Below are 20,828 nucleotides of genomic sequence, written 5' to 3' on the forward strand. Positions count from 1 at the left end.
ACATGATGGCTCCGCAAAAGTGAAGCCAAGGTGTCTCGATCGTCTCCACTTCTTCATCCCTCCCTCCAGAAACGAAGCCTAAACATCCCAGATAAGAACGCCGCCATCTTGGAGAGGTCAAGACGTCTCACGTTTTTTAACAGCATCAAATAACGAATTAAAACCAAACTTATCAGAAACTCTTAAAATGACAGGAACCATCTTGTAATTAGATTGGTCCATGTCCCATCCACTAACCTGGAGGAGGCAGGGTTCATGACCTATAAAGCCAGCCACCAGGGGGCGAGCGAGACGCTTTGACTTCACTTTGGGGAGCGGTCATGTCGTCCATCTTTACAAACAGTCTATGCTGACGTGACCGTGATGCTCCTGCATTAACTAAACTTTCACACATACTAAAAACACAACTTTTCTCAGATAACGTTCATAATTTGTCTTCGCCCACTGGATAAATTGGTATTTGATTGGCTGATAGATACTTCTGCAGCTGGTGGAGCCTCTGCTGCAGCTCCTGCGTAGCGTAGGGGTTGGAGATGTCTGATGCGATGCTGGGCGTCGGCTCTTTGCCTCCGGCCAGGTACTGCTGGGAGCCGGAGATGGCGAGGTTAGAGCTGCTCCTGCCGGACTCCGCCAGACCACGACCTCCTCTTTCTCCTCCGCCCTGCCCCAAGTCCGTGCTTCCGGGAGACCGGACATATTCGTCCGAGTCCTTCTGCCGGTTCATCAGGTCCTGGGCCGACAGAGACGCCGAGGGGAGGTTTTCAGGGCTGTCGGAGGGAAGCTTCGAGTCAGAGGAGACCGAGGGTCGCGGCGTCTGGCTGGAGGACTTACGGACCTGCACCGAGGACGGGGCGGAGTTTGGGGCTGGGGAAGTGTCCTTCACCTGGCACAACACCTGGAACAACACGAAAGGAATAAAGAAAATCACAACACCGGTTGATTTGTTGAGCACACGGGCAACTGTCGGGCCAACAACTATAAACACTGCTATGAAAAAACGATGGCGGCAAGTCTCCTCCAACAGGTGGTGCTCGTACCCGCAGAGCCATCTTCATCTGGAGGGTGCAGCTCGGCCCGGAGTTCTTCAGGGGGAAGCGCTGGTCCAGCGTCATGTCTTCTGCCTCCAGGAGGCGACTCAGAGGCAGCGTTAACGTCCCCAGTGAACATTCGTGTTTCGCATCCTTCACCTGTGGAAAACAACAGAATAATGTCAGATACAATATTAGACCAGTTCGATGAGCAGGATTAGTTTTTACACCATGTGCAACATTAAAGTGTAAATCAAGTTATATGTCGTGTTTGTCAAGTGGTATGTCCAATAATTTTTCCTCAGTGATTCTTTTTATCTTTTTCATCATGGGAATTTAAAGTTCATTAACATTTGCAATACACATTTTCTGTTAAGTTTAATATCAGCAATATTTTTTTTTAAATTTATTTATTTTTAATACTCTTTCCTTTTCCCTCAATGATATTTTTGTGTTTGTGTATTTATTTGTATTTTCATATTTTGGGCAATATTCTGTTCATTCACATGTGCAGTATTTTTTAATATGTGCAGTATAATTGTCATGTACTCTACTACTTTCACTATCATGTGCAAGATTTATTTTTTTATTATGAGTACAATATTGCATATCATTTGGTGCAATATAATATATTATTACTTCAATATCAAGGCAATATTGCTTTTGGCAGATACCACATTTTCTACTTAACCTACTTTTGCACTTAAATGATCTTTATTCTACTGGGCATCAATTCTTTGCATTTATTCCTTAATTTAATAATCATTGTTAATAAAATGATTAATTAAAAACTATATTTAACAATCCCTTTATATTTGATATGATGTTTTTTTCATTTTAAATTATGCAAACAGTTCTGTGTTGTCTTAATACCTCCACCTCCAGCTGTTGGGTCCTGGGGTTGTGAATGAGGAAGGTGAAGGCCTCCTCCCACACGGGCTCGTTGGTCTTATATCTGGTCTGGAAACACGAGCATTTCACACAGAGGGAATTTCAAAACAAGACACAAGCAGCGACAGGACATCAACGGCTTGTTAATATTCGTATCATTGAAAAAGAAAAAGAACTACAACACACAGAGACATTATATTAAAGGAATGAGACCAACCTGAACGAGCTAGTGTGCAATATTTTAACATATTAGTGGAAAACGTTCAGACAATCACGTCTTGTACATGCACAGACTTTGTTTGCACGACTCTGTAACATGGCTGCATTCATCTTTTAGATTTTTTCATTATTTCAATTCAATTTTTAATTGTTAAAACACACACTTAGACCCGTAAACCTATATTCCTGTTAAATGTAGTTCATTTTTTTCATCTTCAAAAAGCCATGTTATATATATACATCCAAGCATTACACTGAATTAACAAACCGTGGTCTCACCTTGCTCTCGAAGGATTTGTGTCCCACTCTGAACTGGACTAGCGGACTGGGATCGCTGGTCACTTTTTTACCGGACTGCCGAGGAAGAAAAAGAGGTTTTTAAAAACTTTTGATTACTTAAAATCAAAGATTTCTGTCAGGAATGTTAAGCAAGGAAGTCTCACTTGGGTGAAGATTTGACTTGATGTTATCTTACCAGCTTTTTAAGACAAATTATTCAATAAAACAGATTAAATTAGCCACTAAAACATGCAATATACTGTTAAATGTATTTACAACATAGACGATATCATGTTTTACACACGACGCCAGACAAACCGGTGTGATGGTTTAATGTGTCACTTTTAATGTGAAGGAATAAGGAAGGAAATTCTATCAATAAAGAATAAATCCCAACAACCAGAGAAAAAACTCATCAGATCAGAATGAAACAAAAGCTCAATTAAAAGTTTGAGAATCAAAAGGTTGAGTGTAAATGTGCTTCAGACCACAAACGCTGGTATTCACAACACATTGTTAGACACGTTGCACGGTTTTAGTCGACAGATGTGATTAGTGGAGTTTGTTAATGTCTTCACTTCAGTCAGTAACAGGAAGTTGACAGGAGAGGATATTCACATTATAACGATCTCTACTCTTTATTCTCTTTAAGTCTCCGGACCTCTTTCCTGTTGTTGTGAACGCGTCTGACTCAAACAATCTCCTGCTGCGTTCCTTCATCAGTGACAGACAAACTCCGGACGCTACTTTTCAGAACCTTTCCAGAGTTTAGGTCTGAAAACGGCTTTACTGTATCTCTGATGTGTATTTATCTTATATCTCATTTAATTCAATCTTGATTCATTTTATTCCGATTTTTACCTTGAATCAGAGCCGAGTAACGCACCCTGCTCGTAGAGTTACGTTGACGAGCATTGTGTTCAAAGTGTTCACAAACTTTATTGCCGTACAGGTGGAACACGAGTTGAATGTGCGAGAGGTGTATCTCTGTGTCTCCTCTGCATTCGTCCTCAGTGTCTGAGCGATGTGGGTGTGCTTCGTTTCCATGTCGTTACCTTGATGGCCTTACTGAACGAGGCCTTCTTCAGCCCCGCTGGGTTGAACTCTAACGGATTGCGCTTTGATTTTCCGCCAGGACAAGGCAGGAGAGAGCAAACACACAAACACACACACACACACACACACACCGGGTTATTAGGGGAACAAGGGAGCAAGCAGGGAGGAGGAGGAGGAGGAGGAGGAGGATGAGGAGGATGAGATAGAACACACCGGCATCATCATCAAACATGAGGATGTGACACAACACGACAGACAGAGAGACAACATGAATGATCACATGGTTAATGTCATTACCCAATTAAATCTGGTCACGAGGTCAAAACTAGAGTCCAAGCAAAGTTTTTTGAGTTTGAAAACTAAATCTATATATAAAAACATATTCTTAGAGATTATCCCTCAAATTTGGCTGATGAAGCATTGAGGCAATGTGAAAACTGAAAATAAAACCAAATTAAAATACAAAAACAGACAAATAAGTTAAATTTGAGGAAGACTTGGAACCAATATCGGCCAAAAATAAAATTGTTTGGACTCTAGTGAAAATGCCACAACATTAGATTTGGTGATTAAAACAGAGAGAGGAAACCAGTATGATCCACAGGAAGCTGCGATGGTTGGATGTGGTGATAATGGGGAAACATTCATATTTTCCTACTGATGTGAACGACTCACTAACAGAACCTTTCAGTGTCACAACATAATGAAATCAGAAACAGAATCAGAGTTTTCTTCCTTTTCCTTGACTGAAAATAAAGATGGACGACACGACGGCTCCAAAACAAGTGAAGCCAAACCATCTTGATCGACTCTCGGTCGTTCTGGAGCAGGATCTCGATATCACTGCTCAACTCCACCATCACTATCACGTCACCGGCACAAGATGGCAGCACCATTGGATATTTTGGCTTCATTATTGTCTAGTGGGAGGACGTGGAGACGCGGCGTCCATCTTTATTCACAGGCTATAGTCTGGAGACTCAGCGATGGGACAAGAAACACCGGGACATTTTGACAAGAATTGTGTCTGATGAAGGAGGCATTGACTCGTCACCGAGTAAACGAGCGCAACTTATCTAAGTCTTCCGTCTTCCGTGTCGGCCAATATTCACCTCAGCCGAGACGGTTCCTGTCAAAAGGTCTTTTTACACAGTAGCTTTGAATGGAACAGTATCCATGTGCCGCCCCCTGGTGGTCGAGCTGCGGTCACATAGGAGACTGATGGGGCAAACCAGTTCACACAGAGTGGATTTAAACATGATGGATGGAGAGAAGCAATCCACGGAGAATTCGCCCTCCCTGCTCTGAAAATCTAAAAACAGAAAGATCCAAATACATTCCTCCCTTTACACAGATATGTCTCTGTAGTATTTTATCAATTACAAAAACTGTGATTAAATATATAATTAACTTTATATTACAAATAATCCCTTTTCCATGACGAATAAAAGAAAAAAACATTTTTAGTTTGGTCTCAACGGGGGAAAAGCATCATTAAGCAGCGTGGGATCATGGGAGTTGTAGTCTTTACCACCAATGCTGATGAAAATCAACCTGATGTGATATTATGACTTTATCCTCTACGTCTCCATATTGTTATTTTTCTTCAACATGGCCCTAGATTGCCCGAATGTTACATATCGACATCTGGAGGCAAAGGAAAGATGCTTTTGATCCTAAAACATAAACCCTCATTGTTGTTAGATTATTCTCTTGTGATGAGTCAACAGAAAACATTCACGTTAAATAAAGATAATGGAGAATTCAACCCGTGCACTAGAAGGGAGTCATGCTCATCAGGCAGACGATTAACAACCTTTCTTTAAAACCAAACGCAAGCAAAAACAACAACAAAAGAAAAGAAAAGCAAGACGTCTGTAGCAGGGTTCATCAAACCTCAAGCTGCTCTAGGATGCAGAAAACAGCCGGCAGACTCACAAATAAGGTCCTATAGAGAGAGGCGGTGTTCTCGCAGAACACGAGGCCCGCCGCCCGCCTCTCTTTTAAGTAGCCAGAGCCCAAGTTCCCCTCGAAGACGCTCTTCAGAGGGGGGAGGAGGCGAGGAGAGGCAGAGAAGAAGAGGAGGCTGAAAAGAGGAAGGTGAGGCGTGCACTACAGAGGCTTAACCGCTAACGAAGAGAAAACACACTTCTGTATGAGACAAGACAAGAGACTTAGTGTTTTCACTGTGTTCCTTTCTAAAACATTCCCATGAAAAGGAAACTTTAACGATTCTCGTCCTCAGCTTTTATTTCCTGTCACTGTTCTGTTCTTTAAGCTTTAAGATTTTCTGTATTCCTGCAGCGTCTGATTGGTGATCGACACGTCCTCCCAGCGTTTGAGCAGCTTTTCTGTGAGGAAGCATCTACAGAGAGAACCACAGAGCCGTGTTGGTGCTTCCCAAGATTATTATAGCCTCCACCAAAGGTTAGGGTTTCATAAGCGTCCGTTTTTTTTAAGCCAGATGTGATGGATTACCACGAAACCTGTAGGAAGGATGTGGTATGGGTCAGGGAAGAACTCTTTAAGTGTTGGTGCTGGCCCTAGTCAGGGGGCGTATCCGGGATTTATTACCTGTAACATTGTCATCAACAATTTCCCAGTGATCTTGATGAAAAAAATATAACACTTGAATTTAAGGGAACTGTTGGCGGAGGCATGAGCTTTATCACTCACCGGCAGGTTTCTGGCAGAATCCAGGAAGACGACGAGCAGCGCAGACGACAGGCCGTCGTTGGCTTTACCGCGATCAGCACCGATGGTCATCAGCGCCTTTGGGGTTGGGGGAGGGGGAGGAGGGTGGGAGAGGCAGCGTAACTGGTCAGTGACTGGCAAAGGTCGAGGGTCGGCTGCACAGTCGTGTTAGCGGATGTAAATGAGCGGTTTCTGTAAGTGAAGCCGGTACCTGGTCCAGCTTCTCAGGTGTGGGCAGCAGAGATAACCACTCCAGTTTGAGGTGCAGCTTCCCTGAGGCCACTTCTTCCAAAACAAACCACTGAGGACACACAAATGTTCAGTGTTGGCATCGACACTCTCATTAGTTACAGAGGAAATCATCTTGTGGAACAGTGGAAGCGATGCAACAACGCATTTGTTTCCACCACAAGGTTTTTTAAAAACAAAGAAGACACTATAAAGCGTTCATTACAACTTTGACTATTTATATTTTGCTTATTTTGAAAAACCTAAGTTGGAAACCAAAGAAGTTTGGATATTTGTATTTAAAAAAGGATGAAGGATGAACGTATACAGGATGAGAAGTGTAGCTGTGTGGATCCAGAAGCCACAGCAGCTCAGTGAGGAGAAGATGCTTTTACCTCGTCGACCTTCTGTTCCTTCTGGAGCTCGGCCAGGTTGATCACCAGACTGAGAAACACAAAGTCACTTTTACTGAGGCCGACTCGTCACCACAAACTCTCTCGTCCTGTCATAACATTTCTTTAAAATAGGTTTACAGAGAATAAACAGGACACTTTGGTAATATAATACCTCAGCATATATTATATGTATATTTGTGCATAGTTTCAGAACTGGTGATGTTGAATAACTCTCCTCTACTACTAATGAGGCTGCAATAAGTTACTTACAAAATAAAGTAGAAGTAAAAGCAGTAAAAAGGTCAAAAGGTTACAAATTTAAGATCCAGCTGCCTGAGGTAAACACTTTAAACTCTTAATTTAATTTAACAAAAAATAAATATTACCTTCCCAGAAAGTCGTCTTTATCAGGGTCGTCGTCAAACAGCTCGACGCCCACATTGGGTCCTGAGTGATCGTACACAAAGGCCTGAAAATACAAACATTCATATGAAGTGAACACGAGGCCTTGAGAGGAACCGACACTGTGAGAACCCACAGCCCACACGTGTCTACATCTAGAGACCAAGTGTAACAAATTCATCTTAAAGTCAACATTTGAAATCCTATCGAGTCTAACTTCTCAGGAGAACGTTTCTGAGTTAGATTCCACCACTGCTTTGACTTTTTTAACACAAATTCAACTGAGGAAAAAAGGGGATCTGGCAAAACATAAAAACGCTTCAGGGTCAGATTTTGTAAAATCTTTATTGCTGGGCAATGAAACTTAAATCTGAGACATGGGCTTTGAGACAGAGGCTGAAAAGAGGAGCTGCAGCAAAGTGATTCACGAATACAAGAAAGAAAAAACTTTCACAGTACAATCACGACTCGGGATAACTTCCCCACTCACCTCGTACACTTCATTCCATTTTGGGTTGATGGTCTCGTGTTTGACTTTGCTCTGGAAGACTTGGGTCCCGACCTGGACGACTCCGTACGGGTCGGACTTGCCTTTAATCAGCCCTCCGAGTAACTTGTCTTTAATCAGCAAGTCCTGGGCCTCGATGAAGTGGATTCTCAGGATGCCCTGAGGAGACAAACCAGTAACAGAGGGCGGGAATGAGCAGGAGCGGAGGTCGACGGCCATTAGAGGCACCGATGAGGTGAGAAGAACAACCCAAGTCTACTTCACATGAACTTTGACTTTTTATGTCCCATCTGCTAACGTGGAGGAGGCAGGGGTGTGTGTGCTACCTTAGGAAGGGGGAAGCGCAGCTGGGCCAGTTGGGCCTCTCCCACCAGAGGGATTTTGATGGAGTTGGGCAGAACCAGGAAGCCGTAGATGATGTCCTGGATGATGTTGTCACATAAACCACTGAGACAGAAGGACGGAGGACAGAGGGACAGACACAGACAAAGAAAGGCAATAAGTTAGACAAAAAAAACAATAGGTTCAAATTTGGGGATTTCAAACAACCAGAATTTTGTAGAACTTTGTCCCATCTTCTAACATGGAGGAGGCAGCGTTTGAATTCCAAAATGACCTTTGACATCATATCGATAAATTAGGTTTAAGAAGAGGAGGAGAAATGAGTTAGAGTGAGATGAACTAGTCTAAAGCTGTGTTACCTCAATCTATCACTTACAGGCTATTAAATCAACATGAGTAAAATAAAATGAAGTAAATAAAATCTGAAATGTGTAGTACTGGATCAGACTGGAGACCAGTATTAATTATTCTGCTGTTAAAAAGGAACCACTGCTCGTTTTCAGATGAGTTTTAACACAAGTAGCTTCTTCAGATTAAGCTTTGGTTCATCACAGGCTAAACTACCCACGACACTACCCTGGATGTCCTCTAGAGAGCAGCAGTGTCCTGCCTCAGAACACAGCCGAGCTGGTCCGGGGTCTGTTTCAAACTGTCGCGTCACGTGATTGTCAAGTAGATCTAGTGTTGACGTGCTGATTCCTGGTCTGCTCAAACCAACCCAAACACATAACTGCATCCAGATGAGCGTTGGATGGCGTAATACTGCGGCTTCCACAGATCCCATCATGCCTAGAGGAGGAATTTGTTTTGGTGTTGTGACTGAGCAGTGTGTGTGTGTGTGTGTGTGTTGACATGTGAAACAACCACTTATATTTCATAAGCAGGTGTGTGTTTTTCTTGGTGTATAGCGCGATTGTGTAGTCTGTATATCCTGCTGTTCTCACACACACACACACACACAGGAAGAAAGTAGGGAGGGTGAGGTCAGGGTAGGTCTGTAGCTCGATCGCAGCAGAAAAGCACACGCACACAAACCCACACACACACACACACACACACACACAGTAGTGTTGTAGTGTTTTCCTACAAACTCGTCAGACGAGGAAAGCTACATTTCACAGGGCGGAGTCTTTTGTAAACTGCTGCGAGTTTCTACAAACAGTGATGCAGCAGGAAGCGGCAGCAGTTCCGTTTAGAGGAGTTACCACCCGGCAGGCACAGGGGCAACTGCTCTGCGGGCGTTAACCACCTTTACGTTACGTTTTCAGGCCCTGTGTCGCTTTTCTTTCCATTTGTGCAAAAACAGGATTAAGTGCAACAATAAAATAAAACAGTCACATTAGCAGCGTTTTAGTTTGTCGTCCCCGTTCGATGTTTCCCAATGACCTCGGCGAATGCCCCCTGACTTTTCCTCCAGCGCCGCCATGAGGTTCACATTTAAGTTGCTTGGTGAAAAATCTTGACGAAGAATACGTGTTGTATTTGTGTGTTCTGAGCGATCAAGCAACACTTTGACACCTCGTTCCAATATTTGCATCGATACAGAGAGCAAAGATAACTTTAAAACCTGAATGTTAACAGGTGCTTGTAAGAGACGGACAGACAAGTGACAGAAGTTCAACATTTGACAAGCTCACATTAAAAACTACTATTTGGAGAATTGGTTTATAAGTGATGAGGTCGGAAAGTCGTGTCCAGAGGACAGAAGAGTGTGTCAATGGGAATTTTCATCAACAACAAAGATGGCTGCTGCTGATGGAGACAGTGATAACAAAAACTGGACGGTATAAAAACCTGCTGTACGCTTACGTCTACATTTTTTACTCTGCTCAACGTCACACGTGTCTTTGCTGATTGGTCGTCCTATCTTTTCTTCTCCATGACAGAGTGACCTGGATCTGACGAGTGTATTTCTCACCTTCACATGAAACAAAGAACCTCCACAAGATATAAAAAGTGAAGATTAACGAGGCACCAAAAGAAGTCCTGGTTGGAAGCGCTTCACCCAAATCCGTCCGACATCACGGTCCTGTCTGCCGCCGCTCTCCTTTCATAATCGCGTTACTAAAAATACCAACACTTAGCCGGGGGGGGGGAAATAGAGGTCATAATCCATTCTGTGATCCAGAATTAATGTAATGGTTTCAGCAGCCGAGCCTGAGAGCCTGACAGACCACTCTGACCGTGTGTCCGGTGGGATCAACTCTTCAAAGCATCAGCAGGATATTCCCATTATACTGAGCGAGAAGGACGTGATTCTCATTTCACTTTTCCTACAAAAAGCTTTTATTTATTTCCTTTTTGCTGAAATACGGCAGTAAGGTATGAGAAATTCCAGGTTTCTGCTTTAAAAACTATTGCTTATTGTATTTCGAACAGTCCTATTGTGAAGACACGTTAAGTCACTAGATCTGGATTTTTATTTGGAACCAGATCGCACACAAACATGCCTGTTTTCTGCTCATCCAGATCCGTGAATTATTCTTTGAGAAATCAAAGATAATGTTCAAAAGACGTGAAAATGAAAGTGAAATAAAGATATTTTCTGACCCTTCCTCCGACCAAGTTTCACGGTGATCTTGCTAATTAACAGACAGACGTAATGAGCCATGTCTACTGCTGCCTGGTGTGTGATCTCACTGGGTTTCATTTGAATGGAAAATAAGAATTCATAGACACTCAAGTCGTTTCAGGCTCCAAAAATGTTCCCAGTGTTTTCACTGGAAAACAGGTCAGGGTGAAACTTTAACAACATAACAGTGACGTGACAGTGACTAACCCTCATTATGTGTTTATTATGTTCGAAATATTGTATTAAACTGTGACATTTAACCTCAGCAGTGTGTTCAGAGGTGAGAGGAGGTAAGAGCTACCCAAGGTTGTGTGTGTGTGTGTGTGTGTGTATATATGCTATGTAAAACAACTGTGTGAGAGCATGTCACAGCTGTTCTCCCTGCTCGCTCCTGAGAAACCACCTGGTCATGATTATCAAAGAATATGAGTGTGTGTGTGTGTGTGTGTGTGTGTGTGTGTGTGTGTGTGTGTGTGTGTGTGTGTGTGTGTGTGTGTGCGCGCGTGCATGATGGGGCTCTTAACAACATGGTAAACTGATTTAAGAGTTAAAACCGGTCGACATCACGTGTGTGAGGTATTTGGGATCAAACTAAAAACACATTCCACACTGTCACTTACTTTAAACCAGGAATGTCCAGCATGTTTGTGAGTCCGCTCCAATTGATGTCGAGCAACTGAGGAAGAGGAGAAATAATGAAAATGTTAAATACAAGGAGACAAAAGACAAAGAAACTGCGACTGAAATGAAACAAGAATAATCTGTAATATAAACTGCAGTATATATGCATTTGGCAACTATTCCTAATGTTCACCATTTTTTGCAGGATCTCATTCCATCACTGGCTTGCATGATAAAGAAGGACAACAAATCTTGCTTTCAGAAGGAATGCAGACGCTTAAGGTGCCTGTAAGATTAAAATTAATTCACCAGCACAACTACTTTGTCAGTTCTATTATTCAGGAGAAGCCGTTAACGTCCAACCCCTCAGCTGATCAAAAAGCTGTAGGTGTGATAAGATATGATGCTAAACCTGCTCTCAACCCGGGTTTTTATTCCCCGGCACAAGCATTTTACAAACGAAGCACGCTAACCAGCTTCTCCTAGAATGGGAGCTTAACCTGGATTCTTATCTCGAGACCTATGTGCTGGAACGGGATAACGAGGAGAAGTCTTCAAATGTAGCTGCAGTAATTAACCGGACTGAGTCCCAGCACACAAATCCGACACACCCTGGTGTCAACTGAACATCTAGTACTTGTCAATGTGTAAGTGGCAGCAGTGCTAGCCCATAGGCTGTATATGAAGAGGGACGACGTGAAGCCAAAGCAATAGGTTACACATCCCACCTCCTCCGTGTTAGCAGATGGAGAATACACCCAGAGTCTGCGTTCATTTGTACAAACAGTAAACAGGATGGAGTCTGGATGGAGCGGAGGTGGGGCAGCAATCAGTCCTGACTGATTTGTTTACTCTGTGAGACTGGAGTCAGACGAGAGGAGCGGGAGTGTCTCAGCTGATGTGCACCAACTGCCCGTCCAGTTCAGGCATCACACAGTCACACTGTACCGCTTAGTGCACGAGACAAATCACCGGAGTCACGTTGGGAAGGCGCCCAGCTCAAAATAACAACCATCCACCGGCCTTAAAAGGAGCGTGAGCAGGGTAACAGTTGTCATGGGTGACATAGTGTATATGTGGACTAAAATGACCTGATGTCCGTGTGACTGTGTTTGAAAATATAGAAGTTTGAGCATGAGCGGAAGTCAGAGAGGGGAGGATTGTGTGTGCGTGTGCGTGTGTGTGTGTGTGCGTCAGTATGTCGCAGATTAAGAGTGACTGCAAAGCTGAAAAAGGTCACAAAAGAGGCTTAAAAGGTCAAATACTGGAAGCCATTATTACAGCTGAAGCGAATGAAGAGCATCGAGGCTAAAGTGGTGCATTAAACTGCTGGAATATCTGCACACGAGCACAAACGGACTTAAAATAACAAAATAACAGCAGCGGCAGTAGAGTTTGTTCTAATTGTGCTAAGAAAAGAAAATACAAAATAACCACAAATAAAAACATACTTTCTTTTCCCCCACCATGTAAAATACTAAAGTTCTCTGTCAGACCAGTAAACAAATTAAAAAAGGACTGGTCCGTGGTTTTGCTTCCCATCCCGCAGAAGACTCACAATCACAGAGTCATCGGCGAACCCAAGCACAAACGTTGATGCTCTGGAACTCTTTTTGTATACAAAACAAATGTGGTGGAAGCACACAGCCCTTAGGGGGTGGAGTGGAAGATGAGAGCTAACTGGTCCGGGTTCCATCAACCCACTGGGATCTGTTCACGTATCATTGCACTAAATTGAGCCTGATTTGCAGACGAATGTCCACGTTGCTCCTCCAGAGTGAAAGCACTTGTCTCTGTTCAACCCTCAGATTGTTGCCTGTCATGTCCGACACAGGTGACCCAGATAAAGATAAGACACAGGAAGTCACGACAAATAAAACTTTGAAAATGATGTCTTTAGTTTAAAATGTCGAGCTTGGACCATTCGTTTGGGACTTTTGAACTGTAGTTCTCGCTTTTATTTTACAGATAATGCTTCCATGCTAACATGCTAACTTAATGTTCACCATCTTAGTTCAGTTACAAAGCTGACATCTGACCCAACAGCAGGTGACAGCAGAAGAAGAAGATAACCCAGACTTTTCTTTCAAGTTTGACTTTTCACCACAAAAAATAAACCATTTCAGGAGGAGAAGAGGAATTTCATGTCTTTTGGGGCTTTTTGATGGTGACTCTTTTCCTGTGCGTGTGGGCATCAAAGTCTGAAATCTAGAAGATAACATGTGTTGATGCACAGGAAGGAAGACGGCAGCAGTCAGGGAGAAGGAATCCACTGATAAAGAAGGACTGAAGCTCGGCAGCCATCAGGAAGACTGTGGTGGGAAATGCTACAGTTGATGGAGGTTTAGAGAACAAGCAGGGCCATGTTCCAACAGTAAGAGCTAGCAGTGATGAGTGGATACTCACAACGACAACAACACTGCTACATGTCATACAACACACTAGAGGAAAGAAACACATCATATATATCGCCTTTAAAGAAACAGAAACCCTCTGCTCAGCTGCGCATGAACAAGACATTCAATCCTCGTAAGCTCCAGGGAGGCGGAACTAACTGTTGTCAATGTGTAGTCATTTTAATAAACTAAAACAGTAAATTACAGGTTAAAATCTGACTGAAAGATATAATAAAGTTAGGACTGCACACTTGCAGAAGTGATTTGAGGTATCGGGGGTAAACAGGTATGATTTCAGGGGAGATACTCTGCAGGCTCATCTCACGAGGACGTCACTGCCTGACGTCCAAATGTCCAGACTTCACTTCACTTACCAGAAACTCATGGACGCGTTCCTGGGAAGTTGGTGAGTGCGGAGTCCACAAGGGGCCAGGTGGACTTTGTATCCACTAGACTTGCAAACGGAGCCGGGCTTTGCTTAGATAATGTCCATAGTGATATGGACAGTTGTCACTGGACATAAGGTCAAGGTACTCACTGGTTTCTTGAGGAAAAAGACGCTCAGAGCGCCGATCAGAGGCATGTCCCCCAGCAGCGGCTCCATCACCACCCTCATCACTCCTTGAAGCTGGAGAGGAGAAAGAACAACATTATGAACCCAGCCAGTCCCTGTCGTGTTATGAGCTCAGTGCACATGCACTCAAACATGCACTGAATTCCAGATCATCTCCACAAATGATCCGTAGGGGCTGTATTTAGCAGCTTTTTAACTTTGCAGAACTTTCCAATTCACAAAAAAACCTCTATAAACACACTAGAGGAAGGAAACAGAGAAAAAACATGATACGTCTCCTTTAATAAAAGTCTGTGAATGTTTCAATGTCTCATCATTGAGCTCGTTGCTCTATCGGCAGCTGCAGTGACTCAAACCTCTGATATGCAGACTGCTCGTCTGCAGCACCAAATTTGGTTGTAGCTCGCTCTGAGTAATTAAATACCAACATTTTGCTCATCATACGGGTGCAGGGGAGAGATGGAAGATAGCCTGTTGTTGATCCTCGCTGACCTCCTGCAGCTCGCTCCTGCCTGAAGGGAGATTCTTCAAGAACCGTGTGCAGCAGATGACACTACGTCAGGATCAGTTTGACCAGAGGAAAAGCCATGAGGGAAGAAATCATCTAACTCCTTATCACCCATAAGCTCTAATTTAACGTGTTCGGCACCTGAACGACTTATTTCTTCAACGGCCTATGAAAAGCTGACAAAGATCCCGCGACTGCAGCTATAAAGTTTGAGCCACAGGCAAAGGCAAATGTTGACCCTCTGTAAATCTTTCCCGCCTCTTCCCTCCACTCACTTTCTCTCCCTCTCTGATCTCGGAACAGCAAACATGGCCTGATCCTCTGCCAACAGCCGAGCGGATAACGTCTTCTTTATCGGCCGCGGTGTCAACACATTATGTAAAGCCATCTCTGGAGAGGTCACAGGTTAATATGGCGGTCACGGACAAATAACTGAGGGCGACCACCAATAAAATCTCACGTCTGTCTGAAGGTACCGTCTCGTTTTCCACCAGAGTCAGAGTTACAGCTGGTGAATGAGAATGTCAAGTCAATTTATCTGGACTCTTTTGAACATTTGTGTCTTCACAACCTTTGCCATAGAAAATCTACCATTAAAATCACCGGCAGCGTTTTATCATTGGACTCATACCTGAATACTTTTGATCCCAGCTCTGCAATAGAACTTCTTGATGTCCACGTCAATCTCTGTGTTTCCGACAAAACTGAGAATAAAAAAAAAAAATGCAGTTAGAGAATTCATACAGTGTCACAGTGTGAAAGCAGGGAGAGAGAGAGAGAAAGAAAGGGGAAGAGGTAATTACTGAGCTTTTTCTTCTACATGAAATTTGATTTTCTGTTACATCTTAGTTTGGACTTTTGGACCAATCACAGGAAGTAGAGACAGCATTAAACAGTAGAAGAAGAAGCAGCAGCTGCAGTCTTCACCTCCGACGATATGTCTGAACCACGAGGACGTTCATTTGGTGCATTTGAACTAGTGTGGAGTACTGTAGTACTGTGTAGTACTGTGTAGTACTGTAGTACTGTAGTACTGTGTCTGAAGGTGCTGATGCTGGGAGTAATTCCATCATGATGTTACCATGGCAACCACATGAAGACAATAGTGGCCTCTTTATGGGATTTGATGACAATAATGAAAAATGTATAGATTTAAGCAGCTTTATCCTGTAGAAATGATAGGTGAGCGAGATGCTTTGGTTTCACCGTGTTACCTGATCTGCAGATCCATGATGACTTGCCTCTTGTCCACATTCTCTGTGTAAACTTTCACCCCGTTCACTCTCAGCGGCTGCGGACACACAAGATGTGAGGAAACCGGTACGAGTGAGCAAACAGCTCTGAAATATGATTTCAACCTCTCACTGTACCAACAGTATAATTAATGCTGTGCTCTGAAACATGAGCAAAATATGGGTCAGGATGTTCTTTAGGACGGAACAGAAAGAAACCCGGTCGTAAAAGAAGAGTCAAGCTTTTTCCAGCTCCAGGACCACGATGTTAGAAAAGAAAATACCTAGGACAAATTTAGAAACACACCAGTAGAAGATCTTAACGCCTACACTATGAGCAGCAGAGTTTAAGAGCCAAAGCAGTAATGTTGCATGTTTCAGGTGAACTACAACAGTATTTCAATAATAAAATAACTTTCAAATAACCCATGAGAGTGAGCATTACATCTGCTTTTCTTATGGCTCTGTGAGAACTGCTGGTTCCATAGACTGAACAAACAAACTACTCCTACTTTGCAGAAACTAAGCCAAAATATCCCTGATCCAAATGCCCCCATCTTGTGCATTTGGATCCAGAGTCTGCTCGGTGTGTTTTCTAATCACCTTGTCGCCCATGTCGATCTTAGTGAAGCAGAAGGAGCTGAGATGAGGGTTGGCGCCCTTCACCGCCGGCTCGATGGTCTCCCTGAACAGCTTGTCCACAAACTGGCAGATGAACGGCCACATCTGCTTCACCGTCTGAGGAGGAGGAGAGAGAGAGAACATGATTTTCGTACATACACAACTGAAACGGCTGGAAAAAGAGGTTTTTTCCGCTGCAGACTTTGTGGACTTGTTGGAGACACCTCAGAGATTTATGTGGCAGTATATTGATTTGGATGAAATAAGAAACGGTGCAGGGAGCTGGACGGTTCTGTTCCGTGTGTCGTTTGCTTCCTGTTGGCTCTTAATACCAATCTGATCAGCAGGGGTAGAAGATTTCATTGCAGCTCCCCTTTCTAGATCGATGGAATATTCACAGCTCGTATTATATAGAAGATCTGCTTCTGAATATTGAAACTGGTTGAGAAAGGGCTGCTGGGCACTGAGCAAGAGAAACCTGGTCAAAATGAAAACTTAAACGTCAAAATAACAGGAGAAAACTCAAAATACGTCATTAAAGATCAACATTATGACATTAAAGTTAAATTGAACTTTATAAAAATAACAATACGTGATTCTGCTTCACCATCATTATTTCTTTAATGATGATGACTTTTTCAAACACTCTGTACCTGTGAATAGCCATAAAGACAAATCCAACATGAACATCACTCCATCGGACACAGAGTGAAAACTAATTTCTCTGGTCCATTTACTTTTTACTGGAAGTACTTTATGTGTACACATTTACAGTAAGTAATTCTCCAAGGAAGCAGATTCTCTCTCTCTCGTTCTCTTTCTATATCTCTCTCTCTTTCTATATCTCTCTACCACTCACTCTCTCTCTCCCTCCCTCCCCCCACTGGGTCAGGCTCCAGATTCAGACGCTATTTATACACTACCTGTCTCCTGCCTCTAAAGCTAACAGGCTAACAGCGGCTGATGTATTATAGAGACAGCTAGTGGGTGAGGATAGAGCGATAAAGGCAGTCAGGAGTGTGTGTGTGTGTGTGTGTGTGTGTGTGTGTGTGTGTGTGTGTGTGTGTGTGTGTGTGTGTGTGTGTGTGTGTGTGTGTGTGTGTGTGCGCATGTACCTTATTCAGCCACTCTACTCTTTCCACATCTGGATAATGAACCTGGAATTAGGAAAAAAAAAAAAAGACAAAAGAGTTAGAATCATAATTTAACACAGAATTTCCTCATCAATGCCCTGAAGTAAATTCCAGGAATTTCCCATGATTCCTAGTTTGGTCATAATTGGATCGCAGGTCCAACCAATTTATCGGGTGGCCCATAAAAAAAACGGCTGATATGAGCCTTTCACACGCTCATAACTATCTGTTTTTATGTTTGCACATATGGAAATTTAATTTTACAGAATAAACAATGGAGAAAGAATGTGTTTAACATTTTACGTAAAAATTGTCTTAATTTAAGTTCAATATATGTTGTTGTACTTCTTTTTATTTATAGTTAATTATAGCAAATGTTACGGTTAAACTTTGAAATATCAAGTTCACTTACATTTCTATTTCATAAGGGTTTGATAACGACATCTCAGGAATCACTTAAATTATTTATCAGCAGATATTGGCGCATCAGAAATGTTTTGCTCCCTAGCATCTTCCTGTGACTCGTGACTGGTGTGATGAGGATTTTGAGGTCTTGCGTGTCAGAGCAGATATCTGCAACGATTAGTACCTGAATAAATGAATCATGAAATGTATCAATCATTAGCTGACACACTACACGCAATGATTAAAACCTTAAACACGTACTACAGTGAACGAATGCATCAACGTCGTGTGGCAAATGATGGATATCTCAGAGTGAGACGAAGCTCTGCCGACTCCCTGCGAGGGGAGTGTGCGACACCACCGTGGGAAGCAGAGGTGACCTGTTACATAAGTGACACACTTGGAGGATTCGGCACAGACACTTCGGCCTGCGGCAGATGCACACGAATGAGGCCGCAACCACATGGAATTTAAACCACAGGCTGAGGTCAGGAGAGAAGCTTCCTGCTCTGAACACAGACCAGCATGTCACGGAGTAGAGTTCGTACCTGCGCCGAGGCCCCACAGTCTCTTTATGAAACCACATTTAAATTCTCTAGACCCAGATTTATTTAATTGGATCTGCACACACACTCATACACACCGGACTTGCTGGTTGTATGGTTTGGTAGAAAGCTCTCGCTCCCTGAGCATTTTACTGCCGAGTCTGGCGTCTTGTTTTACGGTTTGGTTTGACCACCTTCTGGTGAGACACTCGTTCTCTGTTGCACAGACGTCACTCTGGTTTTAAAGAACCCTCCTGTCTCAGTAATTTGAGACAGGGGACGAAATCTATTCTACCACGTGCTGGGCCTCGAGCCAGAAAACACTCACACATCACCACGTCTCTCATGACGTCTCGAAGACACAACACAATAAGTGGCAACAGAGGAAAGAGGGTGGTTGGGATCAGTTACAGCTCTGTGGCCAAACATGTAAATGGAACACAGATACTTGTGATGTGTACGTTTATTCAAGGTAAAACTCGACATGAAGCCACTGTGACTGTAAATAAAGACGGACGACTTCACAGCTCCAGTGTGTTTTCTCAAGTTCGGTTTGAATTAGTTATTTGATGATATGAAAAAGAACTGAGACGCCCTGATTGACAGATGACACTGACTCGCTATCGGTGGGACCTCGACACAGCCGCTCCATCCTGCCCAGACCGCCGGCTCCACAGGGCGTCACTGGCACAAGATGGCAGCGTCCCTATTCTGGATATTCTGGCTTAATTTGTGGATAGTGGGAGGAAGTGTCGTGCATCGTTATATGTCGAAGTGGCCACCAGATGTGGCTGTGGTCCGTCCCTGCCCTGCTGCAACGTGGCAGACATTAAAACGATATCATGGATCTGGAGGCACAATCTTTCCGCCTTGTGGGGGAAACAATAGAGAAGCAGGAAGACTGAGACGGCATGTGAATAAAAAGTTGAATTCAAACTCAAAAGAGCCAAATAGCAAATGACGTTCTTTCCAAAACAAAGTGAACAGGAAATAAGAAGGTCCTAACAGCTCACATGACTCAGCATACAAAAATGAAGTAGATTCTTGCAGATTAAAGGTCAAATGAATTTATTATTATCCATGATATATATGATTTTATAAAACCTACAGAGAGACACAGAAAGGAAACTGAGACGTTTCCTCTTTAAACTGGGAACAGTTTCTCTTTTTCACAGCAACAGTGCATTTTTCAGAGTGAGGAAGGAAAAAAGTTTTCCACCATAAGTCATTCACCCTTTTTCCTTCTGCTGTTGTTGGGAAATCTGAAAGCTTTTGTCCTGCTCGGTAGAACAGCGCCCCCCCTCCTGCAGTGCATCTTCTTGGATCATATTTCATCTGCCTGTAGCAACACGCCCACACCAGCACAGACCCCTTGCTCTCTTCTCTGTTTTCAGCCTGGACGCCGCCTAACCTCAACAACAGCATGTGGATCTGACTCATGGCAAAGACGTGGCTCCTGCAGGGCCTCGAGTTGGGAAGGAGACATTTCTGAGTACATGTAAAAGAACAGGAACCAATGGGTGATCGTACTCGACAGGAGCATCCCTTCTTTTAGTGTGTGTGTGTGTGTGTGTGTGTGTGTGTGTGTGTGTGTGTGTGTGTGTGTGTGTGTGTGTGTGTGTGTGTGTGTGTGTGTGTGTGTGTGTGTGTGTGTGTGTGTGTGTGTGTGTGTGTGTCAGGAGGGTAAGAGTCACAGTTCAACTATGTAACAGCTGAGTGGAAATCCTAACCTCCCTTTTCCAGCCACACCCCCGACAAAAAGCGTGTGTGTGTGTGTGTGTGTGTGTGTGTGAGAGCGAGACTGATGTGGAATTTTTTTGCCGATGCCAATATTAAGTAGTAAAGAAACTGATTAATTGGCCTAAATATTATAAAAGACAATATTGGCAATGAGAAGAATCATAAATGTACATATTTTCTGTTTTGTCAAATAAAAGTTTTCAGATAGGCAAACGTACACGCTGGTGCAGATATGTCTGTGAAAGGCTCCTCGAGACATATTACCAGGAAACCAATGAATCAGTCAGGTGCTAATTTAAAGTACAACTGACAAAGGTGCATTTTCTGTCATAACTTGCGGAATAAATAAGCAACAAAATCAGGCTGTCAACTGTCTCCCCGCTGAAATCTCTGGACATCTTCAAGAATCTCCTCAAACACCACCTGCCAACCCCCACTA

General features: G+C 43.2%; 1 protein-coding gene across 4 annotated transcripts in view; it reads right to left on the minus strand.

Annotated features, from left to right (window-relative positions):
* The window catches only part of esyt2a (extended synaptotagmin-like protein 2a), a 32,621-nt gene that overhangs the window by 3,679 nt on the left and 8,114 nt on the right, over window positions 1–20,828 (minus strand). Inside the window, exons 3-20 of one of the 4 annotated variants that reach the window (XM_047341930.1) lie at window positions 17,682–17,723; window positions 16,549–16,683; window positions 15,928–16,004; window positions 15,345–15,417; window positions 14,170–14,259; window positions 11,235–11,290; window positions 8,027–8,147; window positions 7,683–7,859; window positions 7,177–7,259; window positions 6,791–6,839; window positions 6,379–6,468; window positions 6,150–6,245; window positions 5,412–5,513; window positions 3,473–3,535; window positions 2,418–2,492; window positions 1,902–1,988; window positions 1,038–1,187; window positions 480–895 (exon numbers count right to left, since the gene is read on the minus strand). In XM_047341930.1, coding sequence (XP_047197886.1) covers window positions 480–895; window positions 1,038–1,187; window positions 1,902–1,988; window positions 2,418–2,492; window positions 3,473–3,535; window positions 5,412–5,513; window positions 6,150–6,245; window positions 6,379–6,468; window positions 6,791–6,839; window positions 7,177–7,259; window positions 7,683–7,859; window positions 8,027–8,147; window positions 11,235–11,290; window positions 14,170–14,259; window positions 15,345–15,417; window positions 15,928–16,004; window positions 16,549–16,683; window positions 17,682–17,723 — 1,982 coding nt within the window. The remainder of the gene's footprint in view (window positions 1–479; window positions 896–1,037; window positions 1,188–1,901; window positions 1,989–2,417; window positions 2,493–3,472; window positions 3,536–5,411; window positions 5,514–6,149; window positions 6,246–6,378; window positions 6,469–6,790; window positions 6,840–7,176; window positions 7,260–7,682; window positions 7,860–8,026; window positions 8,148–11,234; window positions 11,291–14,169; window positions 14,260–15,344; window positions 15,418–15,927; window positions 16,005–16,548; window positions 16,684–17,681; window positions 17,724–20,828) is intronic. The other 3 variants (XM_047341932.1, XM_047341931.1, XM_047341933.1) reach the window with 3 other exon arrangements.

This window comes from Hippoglossus stenolepis, chromosome 11 (assembly GCF_022539355.2).
Source record: "Hippoglossus stenolepis isolate QCI-W04-F060 chromosome 11, HSTE1.2, whole genome shotgun sequence".
In the NCBI taxonomy this organism is placed as follows: Eukaryota; Metazoa; Chordata; class Actinopteri; order Pleuronectiformes; family Pleuronectidae; genus Hippoglossus; species Hippoglossus stenolepis.